General features: G+C 28.4%; 1 protein-coding gene across 7 annotated transcripts in view; it reads right to left on the bottom strand.

Moving 5' to 3' along the window:
* Positions 1-23,627, bottom strand: part of LOC107453438 (dachshund homolog 1-like) — a 243,172-nt gene that overhangs the window by 9,550 nt on the left and 209,995 nt on the right. For 4 of the 7 annotated variants that reach the window (XM_016070275.3, XM_043040512.2, XM_043040521.2 and 1 more), the window contains 2 exon segments: positions 18,847-18,987; positions 9,161-9,220 (listed from right to left, as the gene is read on the bottom strand). In XM_016070275.3, coding sequence (XP_015925761.1) covers positions 9,161-9,220; positions 18,847-18,987 — 201 coding nt within the window. 7 annotated transcript variants of the gene reach the window in all.

Below are 23,627 nucleotides of genomic sequence, written 5' to 3'. Positions count from 1 at the left end.
CCTAATTTTCACGAATTGTATTCATCATCAATCACTTTATATTAGAAAAAAAAAACGAATGTTCAATTTAAAAAACCGACACACCTTTCTCTCCATTCTATTTAACACCTTTTTCATCTTCTAATCCGGCGTCCATCCTTCACAACTAGGGACGCGAATTTCCTTTCCCTCAAACTCGACCACCCCGCACCTATCTCCGCACCCTCACAAAGTCAATAGACTGGGTCATTAAACTTTTTTTTTTATCTCATCTATACCAAACCTTAAAATATGGAAGGTGCCCCGCCCTTTGCAGCATGAAAAGACCCGGAGTCCGGTAAAAAGGAAAAGTATAATTCTTAGGCCCCGGAAAAGATTCGACAATTAGCAATTATTCCTGTCCCTCAGCACTTCAGATCGGGGCAATCCTTCATTTACTTCCCTTTCCCTCAACCTTTTCCGGATCAAAAGGGCTTTTTCCCGAATAACCCGCCCTTTCAAACTGAAAATAGATGTCTAGAAACAATGGGCTGCGACGGAGAATTTGGGCAACAGGAGTTGAAAATGATTCTTTGCTTACTTTTGAGGGGTCAGAACCCAACTGAGAATAGGTTTAATTTGAATGTGGGATTTGAACATTACGCCCTCATTTTATGAAATTTGGATATTTTCTTGCGTAATTTCAGCAGAACAAAATTGAACATTGCTTTATCATCTAATGAAATTTACAATTTTTTTCAAAATTTAAACAGAAGAAAATTAAAGACTGGTTAATCTTATGAAATTTAATTATTTCACTAAATAAGCTACTTAGTTCGTTTTATAATTCACACAGAAAAAGTTTGAAAATTGCTATTGCTTGTTAATCTTATGAAATGTAGTTATTTTGTTTTATAACTCAAGATAATTTTGTTTTATAATGGCAAGAATGAGAATTGCTAACATAACTGATTTTCCACACAAAATGTAGTTATTTCGTTTTATAATTTAAACAGAACATGAAAGAGAATTGCTAATTGCTGGTTAATCTTACGAAATGTAGTTATTTTGTTTTATAATTTAAACAGAACATGAATGAGAATAGCTGAAATTACTGGTAAATCATACAAAATGAAGTTATTTTGTTTTATGATTTAAACGGAGCATGAATGAGAGTTGCGAACATTAATGGTTGATCTTACAAAATGAAATTACTTGGTTTTATAATTAAAAAAAAAAAAACAAGAATGAAAATAGCTAATATTGCTGGTTTCTCTTCCAAAGTGTTTTTTTATTTACTTATTTATTTTATTATAATTTAAACGGAATAAAATTGAAAATTGTTAATATTTCTCGTTTATCTAATGAAGCTTAATTATTTTATAATTGAAACTTACTATAATTAGAAAATTGCGAAAATTATTTCTTTATTTCATGAAATTCAGCTATTTTATTTCATTACGTAAACATTAAACAAAATTAAATATTCTTAATATTGATCATTTATTTTATGATATTTAGTCACGCTGCTTTAATTTAAACGCATCACAAATTGTGAAGTGCTAAATTTTACTTGTTTATCTTAGGCAGTTTAAACATTTTATGGTTTAAACAGAACAAAATTGAAATTTGCTAAAATTACTATTCTGGAATATTTCAAATGTTGACGGGTATCTCAGATTCAGCAATTTAATAAATACTAATACTTATTAGAACCTCAAATAACAAAATAAAAACGTGTAACACATTTTTTTTGCTATTTTAATTATAATTTAATTTTAGGTTAATTGCGATCCAAGAAAATGTTACGTAATTCAATTACTTTTTAAACCTCATATTTTTTTAGGATTTAATTTTAGAAAATTATGTCAGGAGATATCGCAAAACCTAGTGCACAAACTTGTGCATAATCAAGCCGTGCGCTTTTAATTACAACCTAGTTTGAATGGTAGAGAACTATTATAATAAAAATAGGTCTAAAATTATTCAATTTTATCAAAAATACATTCCCTAAAAATATTTCTCCAAAGGACGTTTAATTAAGCGTCGATATTAATATTCCAAAGGGTCGACTTTGCTTTTCCATAGTATTTTAACGCAGAACGGTGTGTGATAGATTACATTGACAAGTAACATACTGAATTAGCAGCCGGCATCATTCGCCGCACATTTGGAAGATAAAACGAGCACCTAGATTACTAAAAGCAACTTTAACGTCCCCCTATATATCAGATAGAGAACAGCGAAAAATAGTTCCCATTTCTCAGCTCGTTTTATAGCCTTTTTCCTTCTCCATAAATTTCCGCTTTGTTTCCGGACAAGCGCTTGTCTTTTCTAAAATATAAAGCGGAATTAAAAATAGTCATTTTCTTTTGTTCCCTAGGTTAAGGTTGTTTTTGACTTTCGGACTTTCAATTAAATGGAAATAGTGTGTAATAAAATGATTTTTTTAAATAATGCTATTTAAATTATTGATTTTTTTTAATTGTTTAAAATAAAAAATAACGATTAAAACAAAAATATTAGTGGAGACTACTTCATTTTTCTATGTTTAATCAAGATCTTTGTTCCCGGACAAGCGCTTGTCTTTTCTAAAATATAAAGTTGAATTAAAAATAGTCATTTTCTTTTGTTCCCTAGGTTGAGGTTGTTTTTGACATTCGGACTTTCAATTAAATGAAAATAGTATGTAATTAAATGATTTTTTTTTAAAAAAAGTTATGTTTTTATATGGTTAATTGTTTTTCTAAAGAATAAGCAATTAAACGAGCGTGCTATCACGAACTAGTTCATTTTTCAATGCTTAATCAACCTTTTGAAATGTAATAAAAGAATTTCCTTTCTTATGTAAAATTTATTTTAAAAGAAAAAATATCAGCAATTTAAGCAATAAACAGGCTTCTACCAATACTTTATTACAAAAAAAAACAAACAAAAAGAAAACAGATTTAATTTTATTAAAATTAGAAGTTTTAACAGAATCCAAATAGTTGTCCTCTAAGCAATTAAGGTATTGAACTCGATGACTTAATAACTTAAACTTTTAAAATATAAGCTACATTTAGCTTTCGAAAATATGTCTTCTTAAAAAAAAGTCCAACAACGTAGCTCAGTTTACCACTAAATCAATCCCTCCTTTCGAAATCTTAAATTTTTCCTTAAAAAATATATTTTTTTTAAAAAAAAGGAATAAACTTTTCCTAGCAATATAGCAGCTTTTGAACTAAAGCATTTAACATGTTCAAACCAGTTTTTTAATTAGCAATCACCAATAATTTAGCATAATAAGTTAATAAGTGAAAATCATTTCATAAAAAATGCGCATTCTACAATGAGAAACTCCCAGCAATCATTTTATATAGATATCTAACGCGTCAATATTTTGGCCTTTTACAATTTTTATTTATTTAACAATCAACAATGCAACCAGATTTACTATATACCATTCCTTATAAAATTATTTAAAATATTTATTTATTCTTCAATAAATACATCATACTCTCAAGCTTCAAACAAATATTTTAAATTGATATCCAGCACCGCAATTTTTTGACATTTTATGCCTGTCTATTTTTAATTTAACATTCAACAATGCAACCAGGTTTACCAAATCCCAATCTTCATAAAACCAAACGAAATGTTTAATTATTCTTCAATAAATACATCACATTCTGAAACTTTCCAACGAATACTTTAAACTGATATCTAACACGACAAGGTTTTGGCATTTTAGGCTTGTTCTTTTAAAAACTACAATGCAACCAGGTTTACCACCGATTTTAATATCACCGAAAGAATCACAATAGCAAACGATTCGAATTTTTTTCTTCTTCCAGGAATAAGACGAGATGGTGGAAAAGGAATAAATGGGATAAGGGGGAAGAAAAAATTAAAGCGTAATTCTGGAAAAGGGAGGGTTGAACGTATCAGGAATAGAACAGCCGCTGCGTCTGAATTGTCGACCTACCTCGTTATAAAGAAGAAACTGTCATTAGTATTAGTAAGTCGGAGCTTGCGTTTTCCTAACGGAACATTAAGCAATTTTTCTTTTGATGAAATTTCGCAAACTCATTGACGATTCTTAATGCGAATCGATGCAGATAGAACTTCACGCAGAATTTCCAGCTGGAGGCGCATTTTGCAAATGCGAAGTTCTTTTTATCATTGAAGAACTGACATTTGGCGGGGAAGGGAAAACTTGGCGTTAAATTAAAAGAGATTGCTATTGATATTAGCTTTTTGATGGCTTTGAATGAAGAAAATGTTTGATTTCGTTTCACTGATGTAAAGTTGATGAGCCTTATTTCAATATTCATTACCGCCTTTTTTGAGAAAATAAATGTTTGTTGTAGTTATGGAATGATAGCAAACTCAACATTAATGATATTTCATATTTCCGTTAAAAATAAATAGATAAAAGAAAATTAAATTTGACTTATACTCAGTCGTTCTTTTATAAAGCAATTTTTTTAAAACAAAACGATGTAGCTTAACGTGATATATATTCAGACACTTCAGTACTATATAGTATTTACTATATTATGGACCATCTTTAATTAACTGTAACCCTTTAAAAGTTTTATTTGAGTAAACATTTTTATTATCTGTTTTTATATATGCTTTGAATATAATTATTCTCAAAGATAAATTTAATTTTAATTTTGTTGTTATGGCTGTAGTGTTGAATTCCTTGGTAACCAATTCCTTCTTCTCCAATTCCCAATTCTTCAATCTCCAATTCCTATTGGGTATCTTAATATACGACCGCAAAGGGTTAAAAAATGCAAACCATGGCTTTATGCATAAAAAAAGATAATCATTTTACAACTAGATCAGCAGTAAAGTTAGTTGAGTTAAAATGCAATAAGAGCATTTTTTTATTATTATTAATAGTATTGATTTAACACTATCCTATTTTTAAGTTCCATTTAGACAAAATGACGTAGTATTTCTTAATTTCATTTAATAAAAAGTCGAAGATCGAAAAGTCTTAAATATATTGTAAGCATTCTTAATACAGTGAGCTTAGAAAGTAATACCTAAACATCGCCATGAGCTATACGTTTTTACTTTTTACATCCAAAACAAATGAGCTATATATTTTCTTAAATGCAATTTTTGGTATAATATAAAAGTGAAACGTTTTACTTAAAAAACAATCTTAAATATATATATTAAGTATTCTTAATCAATCAGCTTCTAAAGCAATATCCAAAAATCATCACAAGTTTCAAGTTTTTACAACTTAAAACATAAAATAGCTTCTTTAAAACGCAATTTTAAGCCATCGCGGCATCTATGAAGGAGAGGTTTAAAATCAGCTATTGTTTTATTCATTTTCAAGAATCAACTGATCTGTCACCTACCCCCCAAAACAAAAGCCCATCGTTCCCCTTCCAGTTGTTCACTAATCCACCCACACAACAATCACCTGACATGAAGGGGGGGGAGAGGACGAAAAGCAGATCGGTCGTATGATTAATGAGCTTTTGTACTGAGTTTTCGGGTGTCGTCAGAATTATGGGGAACACTCAGTGATCCTTGCCATAACTGTTTGGTTGCGCAACTGTCATGTCAATGAGAGCTGCAAGCATCCGTCGATGTCAAGACATCTTTTGTCGAAACCGGATGGACCTTTCATCGAATTTACTGCTCTGTAGCTTTCCTGATTAGTATGGACATTGTCGCCAAACTTTGGCATAAAATATTATTTGTTTTGGAAGATACAATGTTTTAGAAGTATTAAAATGGCAACCTAAATCATTCTTCAAAATAATCAAGGCAAGCTTTAAAATGTAAAATAAAATCCTTGTAAAAATATTTCGAATTTAATACGAATTTTTAAATTGAGATTTATATCAGTATAAAACAAATTCATAGAAATTCTTCCTGAAAATCGTCGCCAAACTTTGGCATAAAATTTTATTTGTTTTGGAAGATACAATGTTTCAGAAATATTAAAATGGCAACCTAAATCATTCTTTAAAATAATCAAAGCAAGCTTTAAAATGCTAAATAAAATCCTTGCAAAAATATTTTGAATTTGGTACGAATTTGTAAATTGAGATTTATAGTAATATAAAGCAAACTTATATAAAAATTATCCTTGAAAATCAAGTGAACTATGTATTGTTTGACTTGTTTTTTTAAAGAAAAAATGTGTTTAAATAAGATATTTATTACGATTTTTCTAAGTGGAAACATTATTTTAAAACCCCCATTATATTTTTCTTATCATATTTAATAATAAATTAAATGCATTTGATAATATTTTGGATTTGTTTTATATTTAGAAATTGGGATTTCATTCAATTAATATTTCAGATTCATTTATAGTTTTAATTACTTTTTCTTAATTTTCTGTTGGACTTTAGCAGGGTTGCCAAAAAATGCCAAAAGTGGTGACTACTGAAATTTAAAATCCTATTAAAAGATATCACATCTAGCAACGTCTTATAGCATTTTTTCCCCCAGTTTAATATTACTAGTGAATGCAACGAATGTTTTTGCCTTAAATGTACATAATAGTAAATGTAGGTCCTAGTGGTAATTACGATTGACTAATTAAAGATAAACAAATAAAATAGAACTGAGTTTCCACCACTGTTTATAGTTTTAGCAGTCTGTGGCATTCCTGCTTTAGGACCGTTTAAATCAAACTAGCTACGAATTATTTAGATATTTTCCTTTAATTGAAGGAAAACATTCCGAAAATTGAAACTTATATTATTTTCGTTAATTTAAGTTTTTTCTTTTTTTGCCTTGATATCCCCTCTTAAAATACATGTTAAAAATCAAATAAATAACAATAGTGCAGAAAAAGAAATACGAATTAATTTAAAAGGAATTAATCATTTTTATTTAGGAATATAAGTAACAAAACGAATATACTCCCATATTTATTTTAGTCAAAATTATATAGCTATTAATTCTAAATTAATAAAATTGAACAAAAGATCGAAGTCTTAGTAGCATTAAGGCAAAGCAATAATAAATTAAACTCCAGTCGTAATTTTGTTTTTGTTTTAACAATCGAACCTTTCACGTACTCATAATTTCCCCCTTCATTAAATAAAATACCAACTCATAAGTACCTCCAATATTTCCCCAAAAATCATTCTCCATTTCCAGAAGCCATCATTTCCACCCATCAACTCAAATAGTCACTTACAAACAAAGAAGTTTTTGAAAAATCAAACATTACTTCACTTCAATTCGGAATCCAGTTTTCTGCTAATCGTTTCGCGTAAGGCCATCTCTCTAGCAGCAAGGCAACTCAATTCTTCTGGCAAACACATCAAGAAAATATTTCTCTCTCTCGTTTTCCCTAATTAATGCTTGGTAAAGAGCGTTCCTACTGGAATCTTTGATAAATAGCGGGGGTGTTATTAGAAAAGGAAGCCCGAGAAATTCCAGAAATGGAGCAACAGACTGGATGATAACTTAAGACCAGAGCGAATTCTCTTAATAGTCGGACGTGGTGATTAGTCAGTGCTTAAATGGGAGGGAGGGGGCACAAGGGGGGGCTCACAGTTGAAATGAGCAATGCGACAAGTGCCTAGTACACATGGCTAACCCCATTTGTCATCTAAGTGTGAGACTCGAAATCTTTATTAATAATGAGAGAAAGTGCTTTTCAAATTAGATAAAGAGTGGTACTTGAAATAAAATGGACATTGACAATTTAACGAAGGTGGAAATGGTTTGTTAAACTGCTTGGGAAGTTTAGCTGTCAGTTTGCTTGTTTTACTTTATTGGTTTGACAGCTTCGAGATTTCCTTTTTACGTTTCTATTTGCATTCTAAATGCGCATCTCAAATTATTATTTTCACTTTTTATTTCAAAGATTTTTATTTAAGTAGGAAATTGTCTTATGGTATTTTGTATTATTGTTTGACGTTTTATGTTCTTATAACGTTGTGTGCTTCTTGTAACGATCTATAGCTGTGTTTGATGGTCTATAATGTTGCGTTGACGAATCATCGTATGATGTTCTAATATTGTGTGATGAATTTAGTATTGTATTGTTCTAGTATTGTGTGATCATGAGGCTCTATAACATTGTGTGATGTATCATACCATGATCCTTTATAATATTACGTGATGAATCATCTCATTCTCTATTACAGTGTAAGATGAATTATCTCATGTTCTAGTATTGTGTGATGAATCTAGTATTGCATTGTTCTAGTATTGTGTGATCATGAGGCTCTATAACATTGCGTGATGTATCATACCACGATATATCATACCATGATGCTTTATAATATTACGTGAAGAATCATCTCATCATTTTCTATTACATTGTACGAGGAATTGTTTCATGATTTTCTAGTATTGTGTGATGAATCATCTCATAATGTTCTAAAATATTGCCAGTATGAGTGAGTTTGATATTGCGCAGAGTAAAGTACGATAGTTGCGATAGAATTTTTAATTTAGTTAGTTACAAGCACAGAAGTTCAAATTCACGAAGGTAAAATTTTGAAAATCCTTCTAATCTTCCTACCAAAACAAATTTTCTTGAAAATCAAATTAATTTCGGGTAATAAGATAAATAAATCTCTTTTTCATGAATCAATCTCAAAACCAAAAATATTTCAATGTAGCATTACTGGAAAAACATGACCTATAAAGTGTTAACTTATATGCCTTCAAAGCAAGTCAGGAAGTAAAGTTAAAGACAAAATGCTTTTAGTTACTTTGTATCTAGTAAAATCTTAATTATATATTAAGCGAGTTTATTTTCAATATTTTGAATCTGCGTCATTTAAATAAAAACGCAAATTCTTATAACATTGAGATGTTAAAAAATTATAATTGCGCTCTCAAACTCTATAAAATAATATATTATTCTATGAAATACAATATTTTTGAATAAATAGAAAATATTTCTCCAGCATCAAATCATGTGATAACTACATGTAAGAGTCTTGTTGCGAGCTGGATGTCCTAATGCGCACCAACATTACGAACGTCCAATAACAAGCCAATCACGCCACTGCATCAGAATAAAGAATCATTTTTCACTGAATTTGATCGAAGATTCTCTCTTTTTTTATTTTAAATGAAAAAAAGTCCAAAGAGTATGTTTGCGCAAAGAAGACAGGCCGAATGATGGATGCTTCTTTTTGTTAGGGGGGAGTTCGGGGGGTTCCAAAGAGATAGAAAAGGATGGATAAAAAGAAAGGTATATACAAACCTTGCATTTTGTGTTCTGCTTCCGCTCTGGCGTTCCGTTCCAGCTCCTGAGCAAGGGATTCTAAAACAGATGAAGATGACGGTCAGTTCTCGCACGCTCTTGCAAACAAGCAGTGCATCAAGTTTCAAACAGTGCTGCCATTGTTAAAAGCAGGCAAAAAAATGGAAAACTTAATTAAGAAATCAATGGGATACTTTTAGATGAAACACGCAAAAGATCCCAATGTCAGCATTTAGAGCTTACAAGACTCAAATTTAGAAGGGAAAAAAAATGTGATGTATGTTAATATAGCTTCCATATCAAGATTTTAGACCGCTTTTGTTCCATAACAATAATTCTTAAATTGTTCCTCTAAAAATTAAGTTTTAATTTACCTGCTTAGATGTGTGTGCAAAGGTTTTGATTCTATGGGAAAATACGATGGTAATATTTGAGAATGTTTGATGGTTAAAAAATCATAAACAATATAATAAAAATAGAGAAATATTGTGCTTATGCAAATTTGAAAACACTTGGCTTGCTGGATACCAAGATTGCATTAGACTTTTACTATGGAGACTTGTTACGAACATAATTTTATCTTGTCTTAAAAATTTCTGGAGACTTTATCTGTCGAAATATTTAAGAAGTTCTTGAAAAATCGCAAATAAGGCTTTTGGAATTTAAGTTTTTATCGTCCAAGGAAACTTCCAATAATAATAATAATAAAATTAGGCATGTTACCATATAACAAGAATGATTTTAAAATTTAGTTTTTTTAAGAATCCATCAGTATAAACGAAGCATTTTCATATTAATAGTGAAATTACTGAGATAATATCAATGTATATAATCAATTTTAAAAGAATTTCCTTTAAAAATTTATCATTTTGTAAAAATTAACCAGGGTTTTCAATTTCAATACATGTTAGGACAAAACTTGTATTAATAATAAAAATAAAAAAATCTTTAATTCTAAAATCTGTCATAATAATCTTTCAAACTTATATAAAAGCTTTGTTCCTTAACTTTAAGAACTAATAACCACTTTTATAAATTCAAATTTTTGAAATCCTTTAAAAATCCAATTGAAACATTAATTTCCAAAAATTAAAGATACTAATAAAAATATTTAAATAGCTATAATATTTAAATTTGTAAAATAATATTTATTATAATATTTAAATTAGTTTAATTAGTAAAATATCGGGTTTTATAAATGTTAAAACACGCCTTGGAAAAGGCTGTATTTGTAAGCAAAAATGCTTCAAACATTTTTAAAATTATTTAAAAATTAAAATTATTATTCGTATTGTTACTAATTTAAATAAGCAAGTTACATATGACTTTAAAAACAACATCTCAGGATTTTAAAATCTCAAATTCTCTCAAAAAGAAATCCCTACCAGCGATAGTTTACAAGTCACATAAATCAAACAATAATTCCTAAAAAAGGAAGAAGAAAAAAAAACAGCAAATAAAACATCTTCAAGAGTTATATTCCCAAATTAAATTTCCCTTTGAATGCAGCCAAATGATAATTGATGCTTTTCTAATACTCGCCAAGCTCACAAAATATTTCTCCCACATTTATTTACCCAGAGTTGTGCATTCGAGTGTAAAAATTAAATAAAAGAGATTTTCATACACTTACGCACTACACACACAAAAAAACAAATAAATAAAACAACATTCTTGCAGAAATAAAAGATTAATGTTGCAAATTTCTAGCCCCATTATTTAACGATTTCGAAGTTAAAAGGGTGAGGATTTTTCCATTTTTTTATGTCTTTGTAGTTTTATTTCTGCTTCTTTTTATTTATTTTTTTGCCTTCATAGTTGCCAAAAGAGGAAAGCCATTAGCAGAGGCCTTATAAGAAAATTAAATTTTCCAATTAGGTATGAAGAATTGATTTGGTATGCAGATCTTAACTTTAAGGTCCCTGTTCCCCACATAAACCACTTCTTCATGGTTATGCGGAATGCCATCGTCCTTTTAAGACATCCAGCAAACGGCGACTAAATTAAAGAGTCCGTGGCGACCACTTTGGCTTTGGGGCGCAATAATCAAATGCGATTTGGCAAATACTTGATCTCTTTAGGAATATTTATTGTCAATAAACTTTTTTTATGCATTTGGCTCGAATGTATTTTTTATGCATTTGGCTCGAATGCATTTTTTATGCATATAGTCTATATTGGAAGGAAATTATAAAGTATATTTTTTGTAGTCTATTTTAAGTATCATTAAGTAGTTTATTTAATTAAAAGATATTTTTCTAAATTGCAACATAATCATTATATTCATCTATTAATAGTTCTGATTATTTTTATAACTTGCATATTACATACCTTCACTTATCTTGATTATTTCATTTCTTATCCATTTTAATAAATTAATGTTATCATATTGAAAATGTTTATGGACTTTAACTAATAGTTTTTACATGAGATAAAATCCATTTTGCATTTTTCTTTACACTTTATATTATTTATTTCCAGTAAAATGAAATGCAATATATGAAAAATGCTCGATGAGTAAATAGTTTTTGGATTGTTAAATTACATATTAAATTACATTCAACACTAAGTTTTCGGCATATTTTCTCTTAAAAGAGGCTATCAAAATTCGCATTTAGTTGTTTCGAAATATTTCATTTAATATCTTTTGTTTCATTTACCAATTGGATTTATTTCAATTTTATATTGCTATTATTTTTATTTAATTTCACATTAGATTTGTTTTAATTTTATCCATATTTTAAATTTAGTTTTCCTTTTCTTATATTTATTCTAAGTCATAATTGGATCTTATTAGTTTCATTAATAAGTTAATTTTTTTAGTTAATGAAACAGTGAAAAGTATTATTAGTTAAAGTATTAATTGTTTTCTGGTCAAAATATTTGATATTTTTTATTGGCATACTGTTTTAAAATGTATATTTATTGTGAATGTTTGTCTATATATAATTAATGTATGTAATATTTAATTAATGATTACTAATTGCTTTATTTATAAACTTAATGAATTGTAATTTATTACTTTTTTTTATCAACTTCATAATTTCAGTAGCCTTAGCAAGTATACTCTGTCCTTTTAAATTTATACCCTGATAATAAGTGTATCATTGTTCTTTATTTAAATGTAATAGCTTCATTTTATGTTTAACTATCATTGTTTTAGATTTAAAAATACATTTTTTTATATTTTTTCTAATTGTTTTATTATTTTTATATTTATTTAGTTTTCTCGGTACTTTTCGGTTAGCCGGGCAAAAGGAAATGCAACAATTTTTTTAAAATTATTTTATTATTTTTTTATTCAATTTTTTTTTAATTTTTCGTTGTTTAAAAACAAATAAAATAAAACTAAATTTACAAAAAAGATTCCAGAGGACTACATTTTTGGCGACTTTTCGCTTGTTGCCCAGCTACCCGAAAATCACAGAATTCTTTTATTATTTTGATCCTTTTTTAGAATTCTTTTATTATTTTTATATTAATTCAGAATTCTTTAGCTACTTTTATATTTATTTAGAATTCTCACATTATTTTTAGATTTATTTAGAATTTTTTTATATTTTTTTGATATGTATTTAGAATCGTTTTATTGTTTGCAAATTTATTTAGAAATGTTTCACTGTTTACATATCATTCGCAATTGATATAGTATTTATTTTTTTACATTAAGACTTGTTTTATTGTTTACATATTTTTTAAACTAAATTATATAATCGTTTCTAAATTCTGTATGAATCGATTAATTTATAAACGCAAACTATTTTAATTTATTTATAAATTTTCATCATTTGTAGCCAGCAAATCAGTAGCAAAATATTCAGCACTTTAACAACAATCCCTTTCTCTTAGTATCGGGGGCCATTTCAAGTGAGTGGGGAATTCTCAGACGAAATCTAGAAGCATTAATAAACACGAATTCGTAAACGAGAGCGACTCTCAATATAGGGGGGAGAACGAGATTTGTGGAGGGTGGAAAAGTCTTATGGAATAATGAGATCAACTTCACAGAATGCAGAAACAATGGCTTCCAAATCTCCCAATTCGCTCCGAAAACTGAAATAACTCCCTGGAGACAAGTGGTGGAGGACAGGTTGCTGACGATTAATATCATTTATTTGGAACTTCATCGTCAATTCGTAAAAGCAGTGAATCTTCCGCATTTGAATTAAGATTGTAACTCAATATTCTTTCTTTGAGTGGATTATTTATGAACTTGGTTATTAAATTGCCATTCTAATGCGTTCGTAAAGCCGTTAAGACGTTGAGAAAATTTTTTTCGTTATGTTTTATGCATTTTTATTTGTTTCGATTAATGCAGTGTTCCTCAACTGATTTGCTCTTCTTTTGCATAAGTGTGTATTCCTGGGAGTCATAATTCATTTTTTATGTAAAAGACAGCATTGAGAATGTGAAAATGTGTAATAAATCATGGGTCGGAAAAACTTTATTTTGCTTGCTTTCTATTAAATTACTCTTTTAGCTGAGTTTCTTTCTGTAATGCCTCGTGCTGTATTAAGATTTTACTAAATATTTTTAAATTCCGGTTTTAAGCTTTTGGCACTTTAACGTTATTAATTTTAGTCTTTGTTTCAAAAATGACTTACAGCTATTTAATACTTGCATACTTGCAGAGTTTATTGAAAATGTCAAAACTTAAAATGAAAAACTTAAAATTGTCACTATCTAGTTTAGTACAAGAAGATCACTTTTGAAGAAGATAACTTTTTTTTTTTTAATAATAGTTCATAATGTTTGAAAAAGTGCATTGAAGGAAGATAATTTCTAATTGTACAATTAAAATTTTTACAATAATAACTTAGTTATTAAAGTTTGTAACAAAAAATATTTTTTACAGAATTCTGTAATATTGGCAACGCTTATTGGCAACGTAGCCTAAATTTTTAATAAAGTTTTAATTATTCTAGTGCAAGAGTTAATATTATTCTTATACGATCATTTTTTATGACAATGACGTTTAAATATTTCTTAAGCTTGCATTTTACCTTATGACTAATGTTATAATATATTCTGAATTTAATTTTTTTATAAAAAATTATGATATTGGCAAAGCTTATTGACAATGTAGCCTAAAATTCAAATGCTGTTTTAACTAATTTATTGTAAGACGTTAATTTTCTTTTTATACAATAAATTTCTTATGATAATAACAAATGAGTTATTTTTAAGACTGAATTTTAATTTATGGCTAATATTAATTCATTTTGATATAACCTATTCAATTAATGTTATTATTATACGATATATATTTAATTTTACTTGTATTGAGTTGGTTAATAAAATAAGAAATTTTAGAATACGCTATATTCAAATAACATATTTGTTTGAAGTTAATTTATAATTATAACAACAAATTTTTATATACTTAACACAAATTATTGTGATAATTATTTATTTAAATAGTATAGATTAGAATAATATTTTAAAGTATTTCATTGTTTCATCAAAAATAAACTTATTGGTATATTATACTATAACTATCTAAAGAATTAAATTTTTAACTTATATATTCTTTCACAAAATTACAAAATGATTTTAAAGTCTTATTCAAAAATTAATTTTAAACTTCTGAAATGATGATGTTGTTATAAGTGATAAATAATAGAGGCTTTTACTCAATCGAAGCAATTAAATATTTATTAGACAAGATTAAATATTTAATTTTGTTTAATATTCCATTTTTAAATATTTCGGAGAGAAAAAAAGTGAAAGATTATTTTGCAAAAAAATTTTGCAAAAAAATTTGTAAGAAATAACATTTTATCGACAATAACTCTACAATAATTTAGCAGAAATTCGACTGAATAAAATTTCTTTTTAAAACGCAGACAGTTGCCAAAAAAATTAAAGCTAATCAAAATCAAGAAAGTATCCCATATGAAAAAATTTTCCCCAGAATATCATATGATCAATTTTCGCAAAATATATTTGCAAATATTATTTTGCAATAATATATATGTATAAAAATGCAGTAAAAAAAATATTTTTTGAATGTCAGAACCGTTAAAGCTTTTAGTAAAATAAAAATTGGAATAAAGTAAAACCATAAAAAAACCAAACGATGCAATAAATTTTTATGAATAATAAAAGCAACTTTAACCATATTCAGAAGTATGAAAGACTAAAATTTTATATGCGTTTGTCTTGTATAGTGACTTAACATTAGTTATACAAACGAAATTCGATTTGTTTGAGTGGTTGCTATTAGCTATTCAACTTTCGAGACAACGCATCAAGCAAACAAAAAATGGCTAAGATCTGCATCTGAGGGAATAAATCTAATTTCAAAGTTGCTATCAATCTTCATTTAGAAAGACGAAATAGTTATCGCAAGAGACGGCAGAAAAGAAACTTTAAAAACCGTTTTCAGATGCATATGCATTATCTATAGGTTCGTAAATGAAAAATATAAAACGCTTGTTAAAGGTTCACGATTTTTTTCGATCCACCTGAAAATGGAGAGAATGTATTTTTTTGTTCGAAATCGGAGTTCTAATGGCTAAAACGAAGACAACGAGATATTATGGAAATCGTTTTCCTGGAAATTCATGCATTTGTAAAATGTTTCGAACAAAATAGGGTGGGTGGGATGAAGATCAGGTGGGGCTTTGAGTAAAGCACTCGCAAATTTTTTCAAAAAGTGGTCCATTTGTAAACGAAGAATAGCTTGGCTCATAACGTTGAAATTGAATTGGTCTACTTTGGCGACTTATCGCCAGGAAAAACTAAAACAGAAGATTTATTTCATGAATTACAAAATAGGATTATAAATTAAATAAAATTGTATTAGGAAAAGGATAAAATTAAAAATTAATTCGTATTATTTTATTCTAAATAAATTAAACTCAGGTAAATAAAAAAAAAGAATTTCTTTTTGTTGCTAAATGTAATTTATTTAAAATTTATTTTTTTAATTAAGATATATTTTAATTTACACATTAATTAATAATTGTTCCTCATTTATTTGTTTATTGAATCTTTAATACTTGAAAAAATATTGTTTTTAAAAATATTGTTAAAGTAAAATAAATTTAAATATATTTTATTCAAATATATTTTATTTAAATATATTTTATTCAAATATATATTTTTTTAAATACATTTAACTTAAATATTTTTGTCGGCATAATTCGGTCAAATATTTTAATTTTTTTTAATATATAACAGAAAAACAATTATGTATTGTGTAGAATACATTGTATTCTGTTGAAGTTTTCAGAATTTGCTTTTCTTGAAGAATTCTCTTCTTAAATATTGAAACCAAATTAATTGAACAAAATGCAAAATTTTTAGATGGGATAATTTTAAAATTTGATAAATAAGGTCTGTTTTAAATATGAATTTAGAGTTGGAAAATATTATTTATTTTTTGCTTCTGATAATATTTATTTTTTAAATCTAAAGCCATCTGAATAAAAACTCCTGAAAAGTTTCAAGAATACGTTTTTTTTAATAGATTATTAATTATTTCATTTTATCTATTCAATTATTATTTTTCTATTCAATATATTTAAACTAAATTTTTATTTTTAAATTAAAAAAAAAAGGAACGTTATATTTTTACCCATGAGAAAATTTTTTAAACATTCTAAAGGAAATTGAATTTTATCTTTCTTTTGGTCATTGGTAATCAAATATATTTGGCGCTTTGGCGACATCGAATTTTTCGCTCTATAGCAACCCAACACTTCATCTGCATCTTTTTCAGTTTGTACTGACGTATTTTGAGCCTTGTTTTCCGTAGCAATAACTATGCTATCATTACTTTATATCTCTCCGTTGTGCCACTTTCTAAAAGCTTCTATGGGAGGAAAGACTGCTTACCTTCGAATTTTTTTTTCGAACGTTACTCAGCAGCACTTCCCCTCTTTCCATGTCCACATTAACAATTTAATGCCTGTAAGACTCGCGCCAACTGCGGTGTAACTCTTTAATGCAAAAAGCAGACGAGGAAAAAAAGATACTCTATAACCCCTTCCTACTGATCTATAATACGAAGTGTATATTTCATCTTGCTCTCAATTTCGATTGGATACGTAACAGGTTTTGAGAACATTTTTACGGCATCCATGAAATTTTAAATACGTGCATTGGCGCCCATTCGATTACTCGCCAATGTGCATGTCAGTTGGTGAAATATCACATGTATATTTTGCAAGACTTGCAAATTGACTGTGCATTGCTATTTTCCCCCAGCGGTATTAAGGAAGTATAATTCATGCTTTCTGTGTTTAGTAGGGACAATAAATCTGAATTGATGCCAATGCATCAAATACTGAATACTTCGGCAAATAAATGTTTTAGAATTTTATTATCTATTTTTGCACATAAAAGCATACTGGAATGATATGTGTGTAGAAAAATATTTCTTAACTTGGTCATTTTTGCTGTCTGAATTTGGTAAGGTTTTGAAAAAAAATCAAATGATTTTTTCCCCCTCATTTGTAAAAACAATTACTATTCGAGAAGAAGTGAAGTCAATATGTTCAATCACGTGATTTAATTCGGATTTAATTAGATACTTATAAACGACGTCATGCGTGCTTGTCAAACCTGATTGGCATCTGAATTGACAAATTCTATGATTTAACATGTAGATATCAAACTGTATCTAACTTTTCTATATTTTTATAAAAGCATTTGAGAAATGAGATTAAAAATATTATGGGCATAGATTTTTTTCCTCTTCAGACAAGGTCATTTTTCAAACTTGCAGCTTTAACTTTTCACCTGTTTTGATTTTAAAAACATTTACCAGTGCTCAAAACTTTCTCTCTACTTACTCAAATATTTACCTTGTTGTCGTAGGCCATTAAGGCAAGGATTGCGATTGTTCTTGTTTTCCAGTGGCTCCATCTACGGCTCCAAGAGCTCGACTTCTGCCACACCCATGCGTCACACCCTTTCATAGGGAAGACCCATTCATACATCCACTCATTAATCCACAGATCGTAATTTTGACCTGAACCAGAGAACGAACAATCTCCAATTGAGTAGCCCCATAGATATGATTTGTTATAGGAACATGGATGAGTTTGTGACGCGACAGATTTAACATGCACTAGTCACCTTTTATTACACGGAGAATCTTCGGTCGGCTGGATTCGAACCCCCGTTCTCACGAACTTGAGTCCAGCACCCTGCCAACCAGGCTATCCTGCCTCTAATATTTACAATAACGTGTTGGAGAAGAGCCAACCGGCCTGTGTATAGGGGCAGGGAACTGTCCTTGCAACAGAAAGGTCCTGGGTTCTAATCCCGGGCAAGGCATGGATGTTTCTTTCTCTCTGTGTGTGTTCTATGTCCTTTCTTATTTGTGTGTGAATGTGACCCGCCCTATAAACGGGTTGTGGTTGTGTGAATGGCGTGACAGAGGTCAAATTCCTGGCCATAGATGGCGCCACCACTGCCTAAACAGGCATACAACAAACAAAACAAAACAAACAAAAAAACTTTTGGAGTAAAAATATCAGTAGAATTTAAAATTTAATAAAATTTTATTATTTATTAAAATTTATAATTTAATAAATCTGTAAAATTTAATAAAATGTTATTATAGTAACATTTTGACAGTTGAAAAGTAATGTTTCAATGTGTCTGGTAACCGAGCACATAATGTAGGTGCAGATGTTATTTTATAATAGTACATAAATAAAACTAAATAGTACCGTTCAGTAGACGAAGCGTTTCCGCAGAGTTACTTCTTAGTGCTTCTTCGTATTGTGCTCGCTTTTTGACTTCTGCTTCAAGTTGCTCTTGAACCCTCCTTCGAGTTCGTTTTTCCTTTTTCAATCGTTTTTGATATAAAACTGGAAAGAAAAAAAGAAAAAGAAATGGTTAGTAAAATAACTCCACACTGGACTTATAATCTGTAAAAAATGCTACCAAATGAAAACGTAATAAAATGTATGAACTATTTAAAAACAAGTAGACAGCGTGTAACCACTTGAAAAATATTAATAATACTTATGATTTTAATGCTGATATTATTGTGATTTGAAATAGTCAAATATTTCTTACAAAAAGAGTGTATATAATAAATATCCATATTTATTTATTGCAAAGAATAAATAGGACAATATATGAGCAAATCAAAGAATACGAATAATAGTTTGGAAAAATTAAAAAGCTTATATATCTTCAATTCGCATCATGGTAGATGACGTCATACACAAATTCCACAAATTATTTGAAATTGTTGCTAACATAGAATGCGCACTGGTCAGTAATCAAAAACTGGTACGTATATATTTCATACGTACCGTACAGATGACGACCACATCTGTCTATATTTTTCAACACAAATGATATCTATATACAAGTTGTAAATGTTATGAACCTGAAGATAGCATTAGCCTTCAATTAATTACTAGTGAGGTGTTGATATTATAAAGTCGTGAAATCATGTAAGACTTAAGAAACGTATCAGGCTTTTTTCAAAGATTTTTATAGACTGCGATGAGCAATTAAGTCAACCCTATATTATCAGTTTTACGAAGATCTCCAAAATGAAGAAAAATGTCTCCAAAAAATCACGAAGCTAGGTTAGATATTTTCGGATTGATACTTCAGAATTTTACTGTGGATCAAACAGCACTCTTTATTCGACTGTCTTACAACTATACATCTTCTCAAAATTTAATGAAATAATTGGTTAAAATTAATTATCTCTTCACAAAAAGGAAAATTTTTAAACTTAAATATTTTGTTGAAATACCCCAAAAACATTGTTCCATTTGAGAATCTGTTAAACTTTGAAGAAAAACGAACAATTTTAGCTAAAAATTATGCAACATTGATTATTCAAAATTCTGATTTCGCTTTCTACCTGATTTCAACCAAAACAGACGATTCTCCAAAAATTTTCTCGTTAATAATATAAATAAAAATTAATCTTAAAATCAGACGATAATAAAAAAAGATGTCTTCAAATCGAAATCTTTCAAACGACTTAAAAACGAACAATTTTAACTTAAAAAGTATGCTATACCAAGCATTGATTATTCAAAATTCTGATTTCGCTTTCTACCTAATTTCAACCAAAACTGACGATTCTCCAAAAATTTTCCCATTAATAACATAAATAAAAATTAATCTTAAAATCAGACGATAAAAAAAAAATGTCTTCAAATCGAAATCTTTCAAACGACTTCTTCTATTTTACATTTTTATTCATATCTTAGAATACAATGCTCGCTTTTGACTGCTATATCACTTTTATTTCCGCATTGTCCCATTCCTGTTTCATGCACCATCAGAAAACTCAGCCTATTTTACTTCACTTCAATAATATTGCATTCAATTTTTTTATTCGTTGGCAGGTCCGATGATATAACGGGCTTCTCTCTTGCTTTTCTATGAAACTAGTAGAAGAAAACCAAACACACCAAGAGAGCGACCCCCCATTCATCAATGTCACATTGAGTCAGGGGGCCACCTACACCCCCCACGATGACATCTGCCAGCTCCCCCCCCCCGCCTCTCCTGTCCAATGCGCTTTTTTTTTTCCAACACTCCTACGCCATGTGCCAGTTTCTCATAAGCTTTACATGGTATGAATTCTGCTGCTTTACCTTTATCTGGTCTAAAGGAAAAAATATAAGATATAACTTCCAAAAAATAAAAGTTTTAGCAGATAGAACTTTGGGGTAGGAGGTATGTGGTCCATATCAGGTAGTTCCAGAAGCTTCTATTCGAATTTTTCTTTTATCGTTCCCTTTTTTTCAGGTTTATCCGTTTGTGTAAGCATTGAGATTTTTTTTTCTTCCGTTTACTAAATGAATGATTCAAATATGGATCAAAGAAGAAATATAAAGCCTTTTTTTTATCTTTAAAAATTTTTTTTCTGCGTCCTTTCCTTTAAGGGAAAAACAGGTGCTTTTGAAATATTTTTTTTAAGAGTGAACTTTAAAAAATACTGTAATATTAAATCATATTTGAATGTTGTTGTACTTAAATAGATTATTGCATTTTTCATTTTTTTTTTTTCAGTTTTGCTGTATTATTTATGAAGTGTGTATTAAAAGTCTTCTTGATGCAGTTCGAAATATTTTTTAAAACTATAAAAATAGGTGCTTCTAATTTTTAGTGCTTCTAATTTTTAACGTAGCGAAAAATATTGTGTTTTTAATTTCAATTTTTATTTATTTTGAATGAAAATATTATTCAAAAAAAATTCTACCATATTTTTCTTCATTGGCATTTAGAAAATTCATAAAAATTTCGAAAATGAAAACTGTATGTCCTTTTTGCTTATTTTTTTAGGCAGATAAGTTCCCAAAATCTATATTTTTTAAAATGTTTTGAAAGGAAATTGAAGAAAAATATCTTATATATATATACTACAAATATCATATAACTTTCTTTTATACTAATTAAGCTACAAAATTTTATAAACTTGATTAAAAAAATATGGTAAAACTGATGCCGGAGGGAAAAATAATCGTTTAATGCACAAATTAAAATTTAAAAAGATCATTTTTTTAAGTAATAAACTTTTCAGGATATTATGTTTCTAAACCTTATTAATCAATTTATGGGACATGGAAAATTTCAAAAATCAGCGAAAAAAATGGTGAAAAAACTCGAAAAATAGTATTAAAATATAATAGAATACTGAAATGGATTGCTATTTTAATTAAAATTCTACAAACTGAAACTCCAAATTAATCAAATATTGAATATTAAAATACAATAAAAGGCAAAATGATATAAATTCATTTCATAAACTATACAACATTTATGCACGTATAGTATTGAAAGAATATATTCTGCTAATAATTTGAATGTTAAAGCATTCAATTTCCTTTAATTAGTTAGTAAATAGTAAGAGAAATCGTTTGAACGACTTCGATTTGAAGATATCTTTCTTTATTATCGTCTGATTATAACATTAATTTTTTTAATTATTTTTATTAATGGGAACATTTTAGAGAACCTTCATTTCTGGTAGAAATATAAAAACGTTTTTGAAACTTATTAGTAACATTACGACGAAAATAGAAGAAAATAATAATTTTAGATCTCACATATTAAAGAGAATTATTGTTAACAATATAAAGAAGCTGAGGGTAATATATGGCTTTATCGATTTCCACATTTCAGAATAGCATTTTTATTATTATTAAAATAATAATAATAATAATAAATGGTATTTTTTAAAGAAAATAAGATGTTTCTGACTATTCTACAGTAATCGGGCCAAATCTTTCGCAACATATAAAGTACCTATCTAGAAATTACTAAGCTACAGTTTGATACAAAACGTAACCTTTGGAAAAGTGTGGCTTACCACTATATCTCCCTAAGCTCTTTTTATAAATATGCATATAAATCCTTGTCTTAATGTAGCCAAACATAATAAAATTCAAACTGGAAAGANAGTAAATTTTATAAATATTTGACTATTTTTGCTTGTTTTTTAAACGATATAGCATGACATAACTGCTATAAAGTGGTAAATTATATAACCCTACGAATTATTTAGAAATAGTGGTGGAAAAAATCTACTAAATTGAATTTATTAAGCCAAGAATCATAATTGATAAACTACCACTTTAAAATATTTATTTGCTGTCAGGAGCAAGTTGGCATCTCTGTAATAAATGGTATTTTTAAAGAAAATAAGATGTTTCTGACTATTCTACAGTTATCGAGCCAAATCTTTCGCAACATATAAAGTACCTATCCAGAAATTAATAACGTACAGTTTGATATAAAACGTAAACTTTGAAAAAGTGTGGCTTACCACTATATCGTCCTAAGCGCTTTTTATAAATATGGATAGAAATATTTCTCTTAATGTAGCCAAACATAATAAAATTCACTCACAAATCATATGTCACTAATTGTGTTTAAAAAAATTAATAATTGCATTATATGCGTAAACAAATCTACTATAATAATTTTTAGCTATGACAAGAACATGGCACGAATGTGACTGTCACTTGAACAGGAGGCACAAGGGTTGATTGATTAATTTTTAGACAAATTTAAAAATTCATTTTTAACTCTTTTTCACGTGGAAAAGGCACCTCTAATGATTCTTTTGTGGTTGTAAATTTTTCCACCCAACGCCAAAACAACCCGACCTAGAATAGAATTATAACTCCATTCTTCATGTCTGACGATTTTTTCTTCAATTTTTTTCTAAACGCAATACGTGCATGGAACATTTTTTTCTACATATTCTATCCTTTCTCTTGCGGGTGAAAATGATGAATTAAATAAATAAAAACGTTCCACGTACACCCCTTTGCAGCCCTTGCACACCCCTTTGGTGCCTCTCTACATTCATTCGAAAGGGGTGGGTAATTTTGTTAAATTTCTTCTACAATAGATTTTACTTTTTTTTTTTCCAGGACTAAATCTTTTTGCCAAGTGAATTTTGGGGCTGACTGGGTCAACCCTGACTAAGCAAATAACTCAATACCCCGAGGAATGGGAGGAG

Source organism: Parasteatoda tepidariorum, chromosome 4 (assembly GCF_043381705.1).
Source record: "Parasteatoda tepidariorum isolate YZ-2023 chromosome 4, CAS_Ptep_4.0, whole genome shotgun sequence".
NCBI lineage: Eukaryota > Metazoa > Arthropoda > Arachnida > Araneae > Theridiidae > Parasteatoda > Parasteatoda tepidariorum.
Note: the sequence above shows the minus strand (reverse complement) of the source record. Positions and strands in the feature narration are given on the sequence as shown.